Source organism: Carassius carassius, unplaced genomic scaffold (assembly GCF_963082965.1).
Source record: "Carassius carassius unplaced genomic scaffold, fCarCar2.1 SCAFFOLD_64, whole genome shotgun sequence".
Taxonomy (NCBI): Eukaryota; Metazoa; Chordata; class Actinopteri; order Cypriniformes; family Cyprinidae; genus Carassius; species Carassius carassius.
Window position 1 is genome coordinate 500,952 of NW_026775161.1, and position 19,947 is coordinate 520,898.

Genomic DNA, 19,947 nt, shown 5'->3' on the forward strand with positions numbered 1-19,947 from the left:
AGTGCTCAAATATCTTGCTCTAAAGAGTTTAATTATTTGGTAGAAGTAAGATCATCTGGAAACAAAAGATGCATTGCTTCTAAAGGCATACACAACATTTCATTATCAGCACATTAACAGTGCATTGTATGAGATGACTATTTCATTATATTTATGCAGATCAGCATCGTGATGTGTCATAAATGATTAAATTCCACAGCTGTAGTGTGTGGTGGCTTACTACTGCAAGCTCAAATATGTTAAGATGAAAAAGGAGTCAATGATTTGATGAATTATACTCTACTGTGTCTAGTTTCTGCTAGACCTATACCTTCACCAGGATCTGCATCTGTCCTGCGGTAGCATGTGCTGTACGCTTTGGAATTATTTTCAACAAATCTGACTGACTTTCCACTTTATTTTCAGCTCATATTCTCTTTTATATTTGTGTAGGTCCACACCTAAAGAAAAGCATTAACACCTAAATTTAAGAGAACAGGTAACTCATTATAAAATGAGCTTACACTATTCTCCGGCATCACTGCGGTCGGGACTTAAGCCAGTTTGAACAAGGTCCACTAACTTAAGACTGTCTACATTACATTAACATTACTATATAACCTTTATTTCATTAACAAACATACGGGTGATTACAGCTCTGTGGAAATGAGTGTAAGTTCTGTGTAAACACATATAAACAGAGCGATGTCTGCAGGCATTTCATAATCAGTTAGGAAGACAAAAATACTATCTGCAACTCTGATAACAACTCTGTATTTGCTGTTTTGTTTGTTAATTTCCTCACAGTGTACACATTTCAGTCTATTAACCAACGCACAATGTAGTTTCATATTGCAGACGCTAAACATTTACAACTGTAGTGGACTACATTTAAGCAGAATCAATCCACTCCCCTGTGCTTTATGTTCTCTATTCAACACATTTGACTTTGTAAACCTATTTTGTGTGTTGTTACTATTAGAGTTACTGGAATGCTGAAAGAAAGATGTAAAACAATAAATAAATACTGGTTTTACCTATCGGTGATCGGTCAATAATCGGTATCAGTTCTAGAAAATCGATATCAGTGGATCTGTAATAATGGGAAGGATCTGACACTGTGATTACTGATCACTGTTTGTATTTCTGTTCTAGATCAGACGTGACGGCAGCATCAGGAATCAGGTCTAAATCAATAACTGAAGAGCAGCTTACCACCTAACAACAAACACAACTTTAGTGACAAGAGTCAAACGCATCTGTTGATTCACTGTAAAAAAGAAAGAAATAAACGGCAGTCACACACATTCCTTCCCAGAGGAGATGTGCTTTCTGAATTTTACAAGCTCTCTGAGAGATGGATTCGGACTGGATTAAATGAGAAAGTAAGTCTGTGAAACAAATGTATCTCCAAAACTAGTCCTGTCAAAACAGAGCTGAAGATGACAGTAGAGCAGGAACACGGAGCGCACTTCTTCTGACCAGCTCTAAACTGACGACTGAGGGAAACTCCGATTAGTCAAATAACAGTCTTTGAGCTTAAAACCAATGAAACCTGCTGAGCTCAAACATTACAGAGCTTTAACAGTGTGGTGGATAAACAGACACCAAGTGAAGGATTTACCTGTCAGAGAACCCAACACATCTGTGTGTGTGTGAATGATAGAAACACCTGAGATCACCAACATTACAGTGTAGGCCTCTAACTATCATTAAATAGCACCTGAAATTTATAGTTCACTCAAAATAATAATAATTTACTCATGTCATCCAAACCCACGTCCTTTTCTGAAAAGAAGACATTTCTACGAACTCTGGGATCCCCAATGTCCATTCTACGGACAGACAGAAACATTCGTTAAAATATCTTTTGTGTCGCATTAGAAACAGGTTTGATGTGAGGGTGTTTATCTGAACACAGTCAGCTCGTGATCCTGTGCAGTTCAGCTTGAGCAGTTTAAGAGGACACTTCTTACTACATTTGATTCTAAAACATTCAGAAGGTAAAACTAATTCCTCATATTTTGGCAAAGAAACTTTTAATTTAGACTTATGTTGTGTGCTGGTTGGTGGATTTTAGCAGATCCCAAAGAGTAGGTGTCAATGGGGTGTTGTCTTCTGCTGGTAGCCCACAGGGTTGTGTTTTGTCCCCTCTCTTGTTTTCTTCATACACTGATGATTGTCAGAGTGTTTTTAGGGAGACACATTATTAAATGTGCAGATGATTCAGTGACTGTGTCTCTCCTCTCTTAGTCAGATGGGAGTCATGGTCCGGTGCTAGATCATTTCATTCAAGAGCGTGATGCTTCATCTTTAAACATTAATGCTTCGGAAACAAAAGAGATGCTCATTGATTTCTGTAAGAAGAACTTTGTACCTTTGTTGCCTGTCGTTATTAAGAGATATCAGGTAGAAGTGGTCACAAATATATAAGCACTGTGTTGAATGACAAATAAAAATGTAGTACGTATGTATTTTCTGAGGAAACTTTGAACTTCATGTGGATGTTTCTTTCATGAAGATGTTTTATACTTGTTTTATTGAATCTATCTTAAGTTTTTCTATTATTTGTTGGTATGGCAATTTGAATGTAAGGAACAGGGGTAAGTTGAGTAGTACAGTTAAGATGTGCAGTAAGATAGTGGGATATGAATATAAGGTGACTAAGAAGGGCCAGTTAGTCCTGTCTGATGTCACTCATCCATCAACTGCTTCCTTCTGGACGGATTTAAACCTCCTTGGTGCAAATCAAACAGACATAACATTTCCTTTGTACCTGCTGAAATTAGGTGTTTAAATGATTTATTATAAATGTATGTGTTTTATATGTGTGCTGTGTTGCTGCTGTAAGTGCATGTGTACTGCTGTCTAGAAGTGCCCTTTAAGGACAATAAAGTTGAGTAAAGTAAAGAATGAGGATTTCAGTTAGTTCACAGAAATTTCACTGTAAAATGAGTGATGCTGAACACAGATAACACATTGCATCAGAAAAAGCATTAAAACAAACATTTGTTGATTCAATCAGAGCAGATGTGAGAGCGACTGAAGATGATTAACAGCTTGAGTAATTGCCAAACAATGAGAATGACCACAGAATGAGACTCTGTGCATTCTGAACACAAACACACCCTTCATCTGTGAGTGACATTACAGCAGCATTTCAACCCCAGCATCGAGAGCAGGAGAGCGTTACCTGTGTCCGGGAGGTCAGAGGTCAGAGGTCATCTTCAGGATGGGCATACAGCAACACAGTACGATGGGGAGGAGGACAGTGTTCGGAGGGTTCGAGACAAGAGACGGAGGGAGGGGAGAGACAGACAGATCTGTTTCCTTACTAAAGAAAAGAATGGAAAACGGAATGAACCATACCTTGGCTGTTTAACGTCAGGTGCGCCAGACCTTGAAGGAAAGAACAGAAACAAAAGAAAGAAATGAAAAAAGAAGGTCATAAAAAGGCACGGGAAGAAAGCAAGCATTGTCACAAGGTTGGACTGCAGTTTGTGACAGACATCCCGGGGCACGCTCGGATGTCAAAGACCAACTCAAACCAAAAAGAGAAAAGAAAGAAGAGAGAGAAAATAAGGGCTGAAAAAACAAATGAACCAACGAACGAGTGAACGCTTCTTGAGTGAGGGGGGGGTAGGAAAAAAAAGCATTTCATTCAGTGCAACCCCGAAGGCCATTGCTCGCTCAAATGCTTTTTTCCCCTCTGGTCTTATGGAAACACACACACACACACACACACACACAACTGTTTGGCAGAGTTCAAGAGCGTCTGGATTAACTACACATACTTCTGTCAGAACAGAAACACCCGACTGATTCATCTACGACGGCTCGATTCGGACTCCAACCACACACACGAGAGACTATCCAGAGAGTGATGAAGAGACTGCTCAAGACTCCTGAGACTGAGCCCGAGCCAAGACAGATCTCACCACACTACTGGTTAAAGTCAGGCTCATAATCAGAGTTAAAGAGGAGTTCTCCTTCGGTCACTCCATAATACTGGCAACACACATACATTTTCACTATGTTTTTAGGAATAAAATGAATCAGCCTAAATGACATATCAACAAACCCCTCTGAATAAAATTGCTATGTTCGGTGTAAGTACCGCTGAAGTGGAGGAAAAAAACTCTTTATGCATGTTCACCTTTTTTGGGGGAATAAAATGTTGCATGCATCGATGTGAATGATGTGAACAACCTTCAGAATACAGAGAGCACTATGTTTGACTGCTTAAGTGAAGATATGGATTGGAAATAAAATCTACAGACGCAAACAGATAAAGTACAATGAAATAAACACTGTGATGTTACTCTAATCAACATCACGTTGTGAAAAGTGTCCAAACGATCTAAACTCTCACAAGTGGCCAGTGCATGTGAAAAAATAATGTCTTGCTTTAAGCAGAATTTTTTTTATTATTTTTAAAATGAAAGGCAGTAAAAATATATTTGCTCACACATTATGATCAAACCCTTCTGAGCATCTCAAACTCACGACCAATGCAAACACGGCAGGTTTTGATCCCTGAAACAAAACACAAATGTGATGATTTATTGAAGAGGAAAACACTGTCCATGTGGACATCACCTAATTTAGCTTCTATTAACAGATGAACTGCATCAATAGAATGCAGAACTTGACTGGACATCAACAACAAATCACACTGAAGCGATGTCTACGCTCTTCTAAAGCATTGCTACACAGAACAAGCTGTATAAAGGCCACACATTATCATCCTCATCAGAGCCGAGCTGAGGTCATTCTCCAGTCACAACCTTCCTCAAGATCTGTGTGATTCCAGCAAACTGGAGATGAAGGTAATAAACGTCTTCTGTAACACAAAGGAGTTTCTACATCCAACACCTTTTGATGCACAAGACCACAAAACAAAACAAACAAAAAAAAACATTCAGTGTTCGACACGCTCACTGCATTTTCATTCAGCCAAACAACTGCAATATCTCAAGAGCAAGAGCTCTTTTCAGGCAACACGCGTGACAAAAGAAACATGCTACTGTTCCCACAAGCCAACCATCACACAGACAGAACTAGCTGCAAGAACACAGCAGATGTTGAAATGCAGCAATCTCCTCCGGTGAGGCGAGAGGAGCACTGGACGACAGCGCTCCCTAAAAACACTCGCTCAGACCTTTAACCAGGTCAACGTTTTACAAGTTAAAATCACCATGTGAATTTCAAATCATTTTAATCTAGTTTACAATCACATTTACATCCCGTTCCTGGCGATTCAAATTCTTGAATTTAATTGAAATTTATAACAGACTTCATTCACTATGATAATTCAAACTGCTTTACATAAAAGTAATTAAAATAATCCTAAAAAAATTATCTCAACAATAAAACAAGGAATTTAAAAACTTTTGAACATTTATTTAAAAAGAATAAAAACAGTTAAGCATATGAAAAGATTATACATATAATATAGTGCAATCAGTTCGGACATTGCACAGTGCTCATTCAATAAATGCACAGCTAAACAGATGAGTTTTAAGTCTAGATTTAAATGTGACCAGTGTTTTAGCACATCTGATCTCTTCTGGAAGCTGATTCCAACTGCGAGCGGCATAGTAACTAAAGGAGGACTCCCCTTGTTTTGTGTGAACCCTTGGTATTTCTAACTGACTCGATCCTAATGATCTGAGTGCTCTGTTAGGTTTATATTCAGTGAGCATATCTGAAATATATTTCGGTCCTAGGTCATTTAGTGACTTATATACGAGTAAAAGTACTTTAAAATCAATCCTAAATGTAACTGGAAGCCAGTGTAAGGACCTGAGGACTGGTGTGATATGCTCAGATTTTCTGGTTCTAGTCAGAATCCTGGCAGCAGTGTTCTGGATGAGCTGCAGCTGTCTAATGGTCTTTTTGGGAAGGCCGGTGAGGAGCCCATCACAATAGTCCACCCTGCTGGTGATGAAGGCATGAACAAGTTTCTCCAAGTCTTGGCTGGAAACAAAACATCTAATTCTCTCTCTCTCTCACACACACAGACACACACACTGTGCACATGCTGAACAGACTCGTTATACTGTGCTTTCTGCTGCTGTCTGGTTTCATTGAGAACAACTGAATAAAGTCACACCGCTCTAACACAATATCTGCTTCTAAATAAACTCTTCTTTAATTCACAGGTGAGCACAACAAGGTTACCATCTTCTCTTTTGCATCATACCTAGTGTTTCTAAACCACGCTAATTAGTTGAGAACTTAAAGGGCTCATATGAGGTGATTTCAACTGTGCCTTTCTCTCTGGAGTGTAACAAGCTCCTGGTGCATGAAGAAGATCTGTGAAGTTACAAAGACTGAAGTCTCAAATCCAAAGAGATATTCTTTATCACAGTTAAGAGTCAACCGCTTCCTCCTAAAACGGATCGTTCTAACACTAGTTAAAACTAGAAATCTGTGGTTAAGATTAAGATGTATGTCAACACTGTTCCAGAACAGTTCAACCCAAATAATCAGATTGTAGCACCGCATCTAGTTTGCCGCTTAAACATTTTGAATGCATTCGTGTGTCTAGAGCGAAATAGAGCATCTTTTTATTCCTGAAATATGATCTTGTGTGTGATACTTGTGTCATAAAGCTCTGGGTGACTGCTCACTGACAACATCAGTCGTTCCTCCATGTTGAATGAGTGACTCCTAGCAGGGCCCTGATTGGTTCACGCGGCGCGAATTGACGCCAAAGTTCACATTGTTCAACGCGTAAATGCACTAAAGTACTATTCGTGCGTATCGCACCAGACGCTCAAATCGCATCATTCGTGCAAATGAATCGAAATTGAAATCAATTGAAATTGAAATTGAAATCGAAATTGAAATCATTCGCGCCAGACACTCTTTTCGCGTTTGGTGTGAACGCAGCATTACTGAAGACTGTTTCCTGTGAGAGTAGTCTTCATTGTCGGTGTCTGTTTCTATAAAGTGAGGCAATAACAACTTCACAAGGACAGTGTGGTCTTCTGACTCACAGTCTGTAAGTGTGTTTCATATTTAAAGAATGTGCCGCTGATGATTCAAACATGAGTTTTGACTCAATTTTCTTTTTTCTGGCACGATACGCAATGTAGTAAAAGTCATTATAATCAGTAATTATGTCCCCACTGGATGCAAAAAAATCTTGTTTGTAATGGGTTTTTTTGGTTTTGTCTCTGCGCTCCGGGACACACATCACAGTACGGTAAGGAGCGTAATATTTCTGTCACACGCTTAAGGCATTCAGCCAATCACAACGCACTGGATAGCTGACCAATCAGAGCACGCCTCACTCTTCAGGACGATGAGCTTTGTAAACAAAAAAAAAAACCTTTAATGAGCAACATCAGAAACATGAGTCTGCAGTTCATGCAGGAGAGCAAATCGCTCTGAACAATGAGAAAGGAGATCAGATGAGCTGTGGACTGATGCTGTGCAGTCAGAAGAGCAGATTTAGCGTGTTTTTGACATGTACTGCATCATTCTGATCTTTCTCTCCACACAACGACAGATCTAAATGATTTTGCATATATCTGTAATAGCTGCCTTTTGGTTGCTCTGCTTTGCTCTTCAAACCCTGTCGCGTCATACCAGAGAAAGTTCTTTCTATCAACTTCAGATCTGCTGGGTTTCAGAGGAAAGAGCATCCTAAACGCAGATAAGAAAACACAACTAACCATATAATCACGTTTAGTTAGGAGAACAAAAAACTATTAGGTGTATGTCAAAGATTGATTTACGGATGTTTTTTGAGAAGCGATAGAGGATTCTGGTGTTTTGCAATGAACCTGAAGGAGAGCCAAACACTGCTTGTTGAGTGATGCTGATCTGCAATCTAATGTGCATTATCAGATCATACATGGGTCTAAAAACCTGTCAGCATTCAGAAAACACTCTGACGGCATCTGCAGCATCCGTTACTCAGAAATCCCTTTTGCCCCAAAAAGGAAGCACCAGACAGAGAATAACATGGCGATGACAGGATATGGAAATACTGTGGTGCTCTGAATCTGGCTGTCAAACCACTGAGAAGAAGAGTAGTAAAGTAACGCAACTCAGACGAGCTCAGCCGGAAATAGAGCAGCAAAAACAATCACCGTAAGTATGAATTATGAATTAGACTCACATGGAGGACGTGTCGATTATACTCTAAAATCACCTTCAGTCCTCCGACTGCCGATGACTCAAGAGTGTGAGTGAAGAGCTCCAGTTTACAGGCACAGATCAAATCTAATCAAAAACTACATACATACAGAGAACAACGGTCAAATCAAATCAATTAAAATATAATAACAAATAAATTTAAATTAAATAAACAAAATATCATATAATATAAAATAAAGAAACAGGCTCAACTCAATTTAATATTAAACACAACACAAATAAAACTGAACAGTAATACACCATGAAAAAATAAATTATAATAATAAAATAAAAGATAAACAATAAAGCCAAGCCATATCACCTTTATTTATATAGCGCTATTTAACAATACAGATTGTGTTAAAGCACTTTACAGTATTAAATAGTGCACTCATTATACCATGGTGTCAAACTGTTTTCCTTAACCTTCCTTAAGCGTAAAGGAGCAACTGTATTTAAAGTGCTAGAAAAGAGAGAGTCCATAGTTTCTGTTACATCATCAAGTTGTTCTGAGGTTTTGGATATGCTAAGGAATTTGGATACATCAGGAAGATAACTTAAAAAGCAGTCTTTTGTGGTAGAAGTGATGGTTCTTCCATACTTGTAACAAGAAGTAGAATTTACAATTTTGGCTATATGAAGTTTGCAAAGAACTAAATAATGATCTGAGATATCATCACTTGGCTGAATAATTTCAACACCATCAACATCAATTCCATGTGACAGTATTAAATCTAGAGTATGATTTCGACAATGAGTAGGTCCTGAAACGTGTTGTCTAACACCAATAGAGTTCAGAATGTCTATAAATGCTGATCCCAATGCATCGTTTTCATTATCAACATGGATATTAAAATCACCAACTATTAAAACTTTATCTGCAGCCAGAACTAACTCGGATGTAAAATCACCAAACTCTTTAATAAAGTCTGTATGGTGCCCTGGTGGCCTGTATACAGTAGCCAGTACAAACATCACAGGGGATTTATCATTAACATTTGTTTCTCTGGATAATGTTAAATGAAGCACCATTACTTCAAACGAGTTATACTTGAAGCCTGCCCTCTGAGAAATCCTGAAAACGTTGTTATAAATTGAAGCAACACCTCCCCCTTTGCCTTTTAGACGCGGCTCATGTTTATAACAGTAATCTTGGGGGGTGGACTCATTTAAAATAATGTAATCATCAGGTTTTAGCCAGGTTTCTGTCAAACAGAGTACATCTATATTATGATCAGTGATCATATTATTTACAAAAAGTGGTTTCGTAGAAAGGGATCTGATATTCAATAAGCCAAGCTTTATCATTTGTTTATCCATATTGATTCTGTTTTTTATTTGTTGAACCTCAATTAAATTGTTAATCTTAACTTGGTTTGGACGTTTTTTGTATTTTCTAGTTCGGGGAACAGACACAGTCTCTATAGTGTGATATCTAGGTGAAAGAGTCTCTATGTGCTGAGAATTAACTGACCTCTGTGACGGGAGGCAGCTAGCAAGTTTTACAGTGTAAAAGAAAGTTATTGTGTAGGCTACATAAATTATAAAACTGTCGTAGATGTCATAATGGGTAGTCATTGTGTGTATCAGATCTGTTTGTGCCCTGGAGACACGTTCAGTCTGTGTGCCTCACAATGTTGCCGTGTGAATAGCTAATCCTCCATGGCCTGAGCGCAACTCGCTCTTAAAGAGAAAGGGAGAAGAGACTCTGGTTGGTTTATTGCATTTTATGCTCTAAAACACAGCCATTACACATTAAGAGAATAGGGAAAACCCTTTTAGATCACGTTTTTTACATCGTTATACTAGCAAAAGTGGATCCTGAAACGCTGTAGTCTAAGTGCACCTGCGCCGTCTGCTTAAGACCATGCACTTACTGTAGATCATTAAAATAGGGCCCATGGTGGGAATTAAGTTTTTATTTGATCACTTTAGACAACAGAGAGTGACAGTAAGATAGAGATTGAACAGAAAAGCAAAGCTACATGGAGCTACAATCACAAACCGCTCGCAGCACGCAGACAGGAACCAGAAACAGAGGAACAAAGGATCATGTGATACTGAAGACTTCATCTTTTAAAGCAATACAAGAACAATATACAACATTAACAAAAACTACATAAATAAAAACTATAAATAACATATACAAAGATGTCAAATAATTGCATCAATGCAGCAATATTAAGTACAAAAAAGGCTCTTCCTCCCATCAGAGTGGTTGTTAATTAATTAAAGATATTAGTCAACTGACAGCACTAGTTATCATTTAACTAACTATCTATAAATGGTCATCTCACGCATAGGGGGCGCATGAGGATGAAGACATTTCCCATGTGAGATGACAAACACACACACACACACACACACACACACGCACTCTCACACATGCACACACACACAAACACACACACACACACACTTTCTCACAGACACACACACACACTCACTCAGTCAGTCAATCTTACACACACACACACACACACACACACACACACACACACACACACACACACACACACACATATATATACACTCTCTCACACACACACACACACACACACACTCTCACACACACACACACACACACACACAGAGTCTAGCTGAACTGAAGGAACGGAGCCAGTTGTATCAGGATCTGTGGAGGCTGTCGTCTGATTGGCCATATGGGAGCGTGTGGGAAACGCTGAGGCCAACAGTGACACTCGAGTCTCATCGCTTTCACACGTCTCACAGAAACACAGCGGCCAAATCACTGCCATCAACAGATTACCACAGCGGCCATGTGCTGCAGTCAAAAGACTAATAATAGAGCGGAAGAGACTCTCAGAAGCATTCATTCACCACTGCGCCATATTATTATTCATACTGCAGCAGATCTCAGACATCACAACAATAATTAAGACAACGATTCACAAAGCTGGCTTCAGCAAACCGAGCATCTGATTGGCCAACGGTTTGAGTGACAGATGGAGGAAGACTCATCATTTTGTCATTAAGGAGGATGTGCTTGGAAACTCAAACGTGTCCCGCAGCTGCAGTACAGAGCTCACCGGTTAGACCACAGATTCCTCATCAATATCATGATGATTGAAGCACGTTCACACACAGAAACACAGCATCTGTAAGCACACTCATGAGTGTGAACACGTCTGCAGAACACTTTACACTGATTCTGGACCAGCTCCGGACTGGAGGATGAAGCATCATGTGACCCGACAGATGCTCCGCCCGATGATCCTCTGTCAGGCAAAACACGACAGAGAGAAAATCACCATCACCATCATCATCTTTATTATTATTGTCAGACATTCTTGACTCTTTAACACTTAATGTAAATCAACATTGTTGTTGTTGTTGTTGTTTTTTTTACAAAATCTGTATGTTGAATCAACTTAATTTCTTCAACAGCACACAAAATAAATGTATGCCTTTTAAATTATTATTATAAAATTATTTAAGATCATTATTATTATTTTAATAGTCTTCTACAATATTTTGATCATGATTCTAAAATTTTAAAGGTATATGTTAAATATAAATATACTCTAAATTTGAAAATATGACAGTTATTATTGTCTTTCGTCTTACGAATAATAATTATATATATATATATATATATATATATATATATATATTATTCGTATCATTTAACTTAAATTTAAGTTTATGTATTAATTGTATTAATGTATTAATTATTAATCATTAAGTTTTTTTATTTACCTGTATGTAAGCACAGTGCAGTGTTGATGTTCAAACTGTGTATTAACAATGTTAAAGTGGCTGACAACAATAAATATTCTTATTAGTTATAAAACTGCCTCATGTCTGAACTGTAGAGCTGTAGCTGAATAGTTAGGACTAGTACACTGCTGACATTTAATGTTGGTCATTATGGTGGATCTACTAGAGATGAAATCCTGCTTTTTAAGAGCGTTTCAGTAAAGCGTTTCTTCTTTCCGCTTGTAGAGTCATCAGGGATCCAGTTTATTATCAGCACATTGGTGAGGAACTGATCATCTGCTCCACTGCATTGTCACATCTGCTAGAGATTCACTCACCTTTTGTGATTGTTTGGATTTTACTTGGTTTAATGAAAATGTGCTTAATTTGATTTTACTGGTTTTAATAAAGACATTGTATTTTTAGTGTTCTGGTTAAAACAGTGTAACTGGGGGTCTGAAAACTTTCATCTGCATACATTAAATAAGTGTTTAATGAATAGTCTTGTGCACTTTGTTTCCAACCTCACTGTTATTGAACTGTAAAGTGAAAATATTGTGTGATTTATTCGGCATTCAGTTTTCTGTTAAAGATATTTCACAATATCAAAGCTGATATCTTATGAGGATTTATTTTTGGTGTTTTTGTGTTTGTTTATACAGGACAGTACAGAAAGTGCACAAGTGGGAGAGAGAGGAGAGGACGGCGTCAGAAAGGACCTGGAGCTGGGACACTCTCAAGTCACGGAGCACAGTCTGAATCACCTGTAGCGTTTCACCTTAATTATATTTAAATATTGTTAAACTATAAAATCAAGCAAAGGCAAAGCAGAAGCACGTTTGGTTGGCAGATCAGAACACAAATGAAATGCGTTCAGTGATTCCAGCATCAGCTTGATGACACAGCAGTGATTATTCACTATTAAGTGACCTGGAGACAGAAGAAACACAGCAGATCAACGTCCAGAATAAACCCTTTCCAGAAGAATCCTTTCATGCTAAACTGAAGAGCTTTAATAATTGAGGAGGGTTTCTGAGGGAGGAGAGGGGAACTTATCATAACATATAGTGTGTGGATGATAGATGTGCAGCGCTGCTTTCCTCGCCTCCGCGCCGTTAATAATTAAAGCGGGTCGCGGCTGCTATCAGAAGAAGCTGTTAACACAGCGAGCGTGTGCTTTCATGGCCCTCTGTGATGAAATGTTTGTGAGGTCCGTAATCATCAACCACAAACCAACAGGAATAACCAGGGCCTGCCTAAAAAGATGCTCAGGACAGCTGATGGGCCACTGCTGCGTGTCGCCACGAAAGCTTTTCATTTGCACGTGTTTTTAACATTTACATTTATGCATTTAGCAGACACTTTTATCCAAAGCAACTTAAAGTGCGTTCAGGCTATACATTTTCTTGTTTGTTTTTTTACCAGTTTGAGTCTTTTTAAGCCTGGCCAATTAAAAAATTCTAGAGAATTTGCTACGTGCTGTCGGTGTCCTTTATGTTAATCTAAGAAATTAAAAGAGTGGAAATCACTCGCTGCTCTTTACTAAATTACTTTTTAGTTGTAACAAGAATTAATCTATATTTAATTTATAGCCTTCATTGACGTTAATCATCTAAACTAACAACATGTATGTTAGACCCTATACCATCTAAGCTCCTAAAAGAGGTGCTTCCAGAAGTCATAGATCCTCTTCTGACTATTATTAATTCCTCATTGTCATTAGGATATGTCCCCAAAACCTTCAAACTGGTCTCTCATCAAAAAACCACAACTTGACCCCAAAGAACTAGTTAATTATAGACCAATCTCGAATCTCCCTTTTCTGTCCAGGATACTAGACAAGGTGGTAACATCACAATTACATTCCTTCTTAGAGAAAAATGGTATATGTGAGGATTTCCAGTCAGGATTTAGACCGTATCATAGTACTGAGACTGCTCTTCTTAGAGTTACAAATGATCTGCTCTTATCATCTGATCGTGGGTATATCTCTCTATTAGTTTTATTGGATCTTAGTGCTGCGTTTGACACAAATGATCACAACATTCTTTTGCATAGACTTGAACACTTTGTTGGCATTAATGGAAGTGCATTAGCATGGTTTAAATCGTACTTATATGACCGCCATCAGTTCGTAGCAGTGAATGAAGATGTATCCTATCGATCACAAGTGCAGTATGGAGTACCTCAAGGCTCAGTACTAGGGCCGCTACTCTTCACGCTTTATATGTTACCCTTGTGAGATATCATCAGGAAATATGGTGTTAGCTTTCACTGTTATGCTGATGATACTCAGCTCTATATTTCTTCGCGGCCCAGTGAAACACACCAATTTGAAAAACTAATGGATTGCATAGTCGATATAAAAAACTGGATGACAAGTAATTTCCTACTGCTAAATTATGAAAAAACAGAGGTGTTAATTATAGGACCTAAAAACTCTGCTTGTAATAACCTAGAACACTGTCTAAGACTTGATGGTTGCTCTGTCAATTCTTCGTCATCAGTTAGGAACCTAGGTGTGCTATTTGATCGCAATCTTTCCTTAGAAAGCCACGTTTCTAGCATTTGTAAAACTGCATTTTTCCATCTCAAAAATATATCTAAATTACGGCCTATGCTCTCAATGTCAAATGCAGAAATGTTAATCCATGCATTTATGACCTCAAGGTTAGATTATTGTAATGCTTTATTTGGTGGTTGTTCTGCACGCTTAGTAAACAAACTACAGCTAGTCCAAAATGCAGCAGCAAGAGTTCTTACTAGAACCAGGAAGTATGACCATATTAGCCCGGTCCTGTCAACACTGCACTGGCTCCCTATCAAGCATCGCATAGATTTTAAAATATTGCTTTTTACTTATAAAGCCCTTGAATGAGCTCCTTTTACATTATAATCCTCTACGTCCGCTACGTTCTCAAAACTCAGGCAATTTGATAATAACTAGAATATCAAAATCAACTGCGGGCGGCAGATCCTTTTCCTATTTGGCGCCTAAACTCTGGAATAACCTACCTAACATTGTTCGGGAGGCAGACACACTCTTGCAGTTTAAATCTAGATTAAAGACCCATCTCTTTAACCTGGCATTCACATAACATACTAATATGCTTTTATTATCCAAATCCGTTAAAGGATTTTTAGGCTGCATTAATTAGGTAAACCGGAACCGTAAACACTTCCCATAACACCCTATGTACTTGCTACATCATTAGAAGAATGGCATCTACGCTAATATTAGTCTGTTTCTCTCTTATTCCGAGGTCACCGTGGCCACCAGATCCAGTCTGTGTCCAGATCAGAGGGTCACTGCAGTCACCCGGATCCAGTACGTATCCAGACCAGATGCTGGATCAGCACCTAGAAAGGACCTCTACATCCCTGAAAGACAGCGGAGACCAGGACAACTAGAGCCCCAGATACAGATCCCCTGTAAAGACCTTGTCTCAGAGGAGCACCAGGACAAGACCACAGGAAACAGATGATTCTTCTGCACAATCTGACTTTGCTGCAGTCTGGAATTGAACTACTGGTTTCGTCTGGTTAGAGGAGAACTGGCCCCCCAACTGAGCCTGGTTTCTCCCAAGGTTTTTTTCTCCATTCTGTCACCGATGGAGTTTCGGTTCCTTGCCGCTGTCGCCTCTGGCTTGCTTAGTTGGGGACACTTCATCTACAGCGATATCGTTGACTTGATTGCAAATAAATGCACAGACACTATTTAACTGAACAGAGATGACATAACTGAATTCAATGATGAACTGCCTTTAACTATCATTTTGCATTATTGACACTGTTTTCCTAATGAATGTTGTTCAGTTGCTTTGACGCAATGTATTTTGTTTAAAGCGCTATATAAATAAAGGTGACTTTGACTTTGACATTATTTACGTTTGATTATTCTGTTTCTGTACTTGGACACCTACAACTTGAAAAAATATTGTTTAATTTGTATCTTTGTTCTATTTATTTATTTGTGCTATTTACACGGTTTCAAACCCAACCTGCAGACCCCAGAGCGACGGTCTGGGAATATTTCTGCTGATCTCACACGGACACGAGCCACAGACAGACAGACTCACTGCGTGTGCTGGTGAATACATGAATACATACAATTATACAATTCTCCTTTGAGTTTCTCAGGCAGAGGAAAGCAATTTGCCTCTTATTTTAACAATAATTATTTAATGAAATTGAATTAGTTCAGTGAATCGTTCAATGTTTCATATTTTCCTGATTAAAGCAACATGTTTTACACGGTTTATTTTGCCTGATACCTTCGGAGCGGAGCGTCTGAGGAGGAGATATCGCTTATGCTCGTTTCATCTTCATTAAAGCGCTCATAAATAAGTTGAGCCTCCATCTGCTGTCTGAGGATTTTCTGCGTTTTCTCATCTGCGAATGAAACCCAACACTTCAGCCTACGGCAGAAAACATTAATAACGCCGGTGACTTTATAAAACAAACGATCAATTAGCTGAGCGTATTTATTACGGTGTGTGAGACTGTAAACATGGAGCGAGGCTCTCAACAACAGTTAGGATGGTGAGCTTCACAAGCCACTCTCTCATCTAATATTCATGGTGTGGAGGTTATTATAACTCTCGGCCTTCCTGAGCCACACATCACAGGCTCCATCAAACAGAAATACTGCACTGACATCTAATGGAGCGTTAATCAGAGTTATGTTGTGGAGCCATGTGTTCTTCAAGAGTCCACACGTGTACTGAGGATCAATGGACAGAAGAACAGCATTCACAACTGACTTCCTCCAGATGCTCCAACCCATAATCACCATCCTGACACCAGTGCTCAAACAAACGCTGAACATCTGTGGCCTTTCAGCTCGTCTCTGAACCATCAGCAGTGACTCACACTGAAAACACTCCATAATAACCCAGGAGTTTCTCCAGAAACACCACAAACAACTGACCATGAATCCTGTGCCACTAGAGATCAGATACAGCTCTCTCTGATGCCACTTACCAGGCAAATCCAACAACCAGCCTTTCAACAAAAGCAGCATCCAGACACCTGGAAGTCACACAAAGCAGCTATATTTCTTATATGCATGCATTTCAGACTGTTAACAGCATTTATCACAGTGAAACTCACAATACTTGCAATATTATTATTAGTCATGTAGTTTTTAACATGAGGTGTGTGGTGAAAGGCTTTTTCCTGCTCAGAGACTGCAGATAAACTTGAGCTCAGCTGTGGCTCATTCATGAGAGAAATAAACCAAACCTGTGTGCTAACACATCAGCTGAATGATCATCTGCACACCATCCAGGGCTATTAGAGCTGAAAAAAACACGGTCGCTATGTGAAACACAATAAGTGTTCACTAAAAAATATATAATACTAAATAAAATAAAATTAAGAAAATACTCCGGCCAGTTGCCGAGGGACCACTTCTCATTCCCAACTTGATGTACGAAAATAATTCAAACTGAAATAAAAACGAAGAGACATTTATTACAGAACATTTCATATCACAGTTATAGTACCAAATTTATCACCGTTAACAATATTACACAATATTATGGATTATTGTTCAAATGTGCTGAAAATGTTCAAAAAGTCCTCAAGTTCAAGTTGATCTTGTCATTCTGCTACATGTGTGACATACAGTGGAAGGAGATGTGTCTCACAGGACCACGGTGCTACATAAATACAGACATACAACTATGAAGTTAAACAGTATAAACCTATACACAACTAACCTACTGACAGATTCTGACTATACATATACTATATATGTAAATAAATGTTTACCTATACATAAACTAAAAAAAATATATAGACTATACAAATGCTAACCCTAACCCTAACCCTTTTCACCAAGTTTTGCATTGAAAAAAAAAAATAATCTAAATTTACTTGCATCAATGTTAAAAAGATAACATTAATAACCAGGTGATTTTAAATGAACAAAGAAAAATAAAAAGTACTGATAGTTTTCATGTTCATTCAGTTCATCAATATCACTGACGTCCCAGAGCTCCTCAAATCACTTCTTTACCGAACAAAGCACCGTTTCCATCACGCATGTGTGCAGCCTAAAGCCTGCAGCATTTGTGTTTAATATGTCATCTAAATGATTCCTCGCTGGTTATATTTTAACTCTCTCATTAGACTGGAGCTAATGAAGCTCTGCTTACGAGCCACGAGCACACGCGATGCACAGCAGGTACAGCGTCAAACACACACTAATGAGAAACTAATGTCCTCACGCAGAGATGCTGAACCCAGGACTGAGCTGAGAGCGATTAGCACGCTAAACTCACAAGAAAACTTCGAGAAGATGCAACAGAGGAAGATTCATCACGCGGTCAGCAGCGCTGCGGAAAACAGACTCCAGCTTCATCAACACCAAACCCAGCGACTTCTTGTGGAGATTACTAATAAATGTGAGCGTTGGAGTGAAGAGGACTGAAGCGTCAGCACAGAGTTCCTCTCAAGCGCTCCCTCGAGGAAACCCATCTCTAGCTTCTCACAGAAGACGTCTTCATCTAAAGCTGTCAATCACAGCGAAGGCCAGCCATTTAATAAAACACACTTCTCACCCCGGCAGCAGATGAATTAAACATCATGACCTTCAGAGAATACGCTTCAGTTTAAAGAGCGAAGTAAGAGTGAAAACTGCACTTTGTTTAACATGAAAGAACAACAGAACACCATTCCCACTCAATGCAGCGATAATATTACAACCAGACGAACATGTTCTCACATTCAGAGCCAGTCTGGGGACTTAACCAGCAGAAGAAGAAGAAGAAGAAGAGGAAGAGGAAGGGGAAGAGGAGGAAGAAGAAGAGGAGGAGGAAGAGGAAGAAGAGGAGGAAGAAGAAGAGGAAGAAGAAGAGGAGGAAGAAAAAGAAGAAGAGAAAGAAGAAGAAGCGGAAGAAGAAGAGGAAGATGAAGAAGAAGAATTGGAAGAAGAAGAAAAGGAAGAGGAAGAAGTGGAAGAAGAAGAAAAGGAAGAGGAAGAAGTGAAAGAAGAAGTGTAAGAGGAAGAAGAGGAAAAAGAGGAAGAAAAATAAGAGGGCGAAGAAGAAGAGGAAGAAGAAGAGGAAGAAGAAGAGGAAGAGGAAGAGGAAGAAGAAGAGGAGGAAGAAAAAGAGGAAGAGAAAGAAGAAGAAGCGGAAGAAGAAGAGGAAGATGAAGAAGAAGAATTGGAAGAAGAAGAAAAGGAAGAGGAAGAAGTGGAAGAAGAAGAAAAGGAAGAGGAAGAAGTGAAAGAAGAAGTGTAAGAGGAAGAAGAGGAAAAAGAGGAAGAAAAATAAGAGGACGAAGAAGAAGAGGAATAAGAAAAAGAGAAAGAATAAAAAGAAGAAGATGAAGAAGAAGAAGAAGAAGTGAAAGAAGAAGTGTAAGAGGAAGAAGAGGAAGAAAAATAAGAGGAACAAGAAGAAGAAAAAGAAGAAGAGGAAGAGGAAGAAGTGGAAGAAGAGGGAAAAAAGGAAGAAGAGGAAGAAAAAGAAGAGGAAGAAGAAGATGAAGAGGAAGAAGTGGGAGAAGAAAAAGAAGAAGAGGAACAGGAAGAAGAAGAAGAAGAAGAAGAAGAAGAGGAAGAAGAAAAAGAATAAAAAGAAGAAAAGGAAGATGAGGAAAAGGAAGAGGAAGAAGAAGAAGAGGAGAAGGAAGAGGAATAAGAAGAAGAAGAGAAAGAAGAGGAAGAGGAAATAGAGGAAGAAGAAGAAGAAGAAGAGGAAGAGGAAGAATAAGAGGAAGATGAGGAAGAAGAAGAGATGGAAGAAGAATAGATAGATAGATAGATAGATAGATAGATAGATAGATAGATAACCCATCTAAATGATCTTTTTAAATGAAAAAAACATGATAAATAAATATTAATATTAATAATTTGCATTAATAAATACAAATGTATTTGTGAAAATAAGTATTTTTTTATTAATAAATAGTAATAAAACTGTATGATTAAAAATCTCAGTAATACTCAATAATATTGATATGAAAAAAAATAATAATAACATTGTGAAAGAAAAAAAATGTAAAGAAGCGCAGTCTACTGCAGAGAGAGGGAGAGACAGACTGCTGAGACGAGCAAAGAATGCAAAAAAAAGTTGATCAGAAGAA

General features: G+C 38.5%; 1 protein-coding gene across 7 annotated transcripts in view; it reads right to left on the minus strand.

The window, feature by feature from the left end:
* Positions 1–19,947, minus strand: part of LOC132137490 (neurexin-2-like) — a 430,743-nt gene that overhangs the window by 348,218 nt on the left and 62,578 nt on the right. For 6 of the 7 annotated variants that reach the window (XM_059547513.1, XM_059547509.1, XM_059547510.1 and 3 more), the window contains exon 3: positions 3,349–3,378. The exons of the other annotated variant lie outside the window; for it this stretch is intronic. In XM_059547513.1, coding sequence (XP_059403496.1) covers positions 3,349–3,378 — 30 coding nt within the window. The remainder of the gene's footprint in view (positions 1–3,348; positions 3,379–19,947) is intronic. 7 annotated transcript variants of the gene reach the window in all.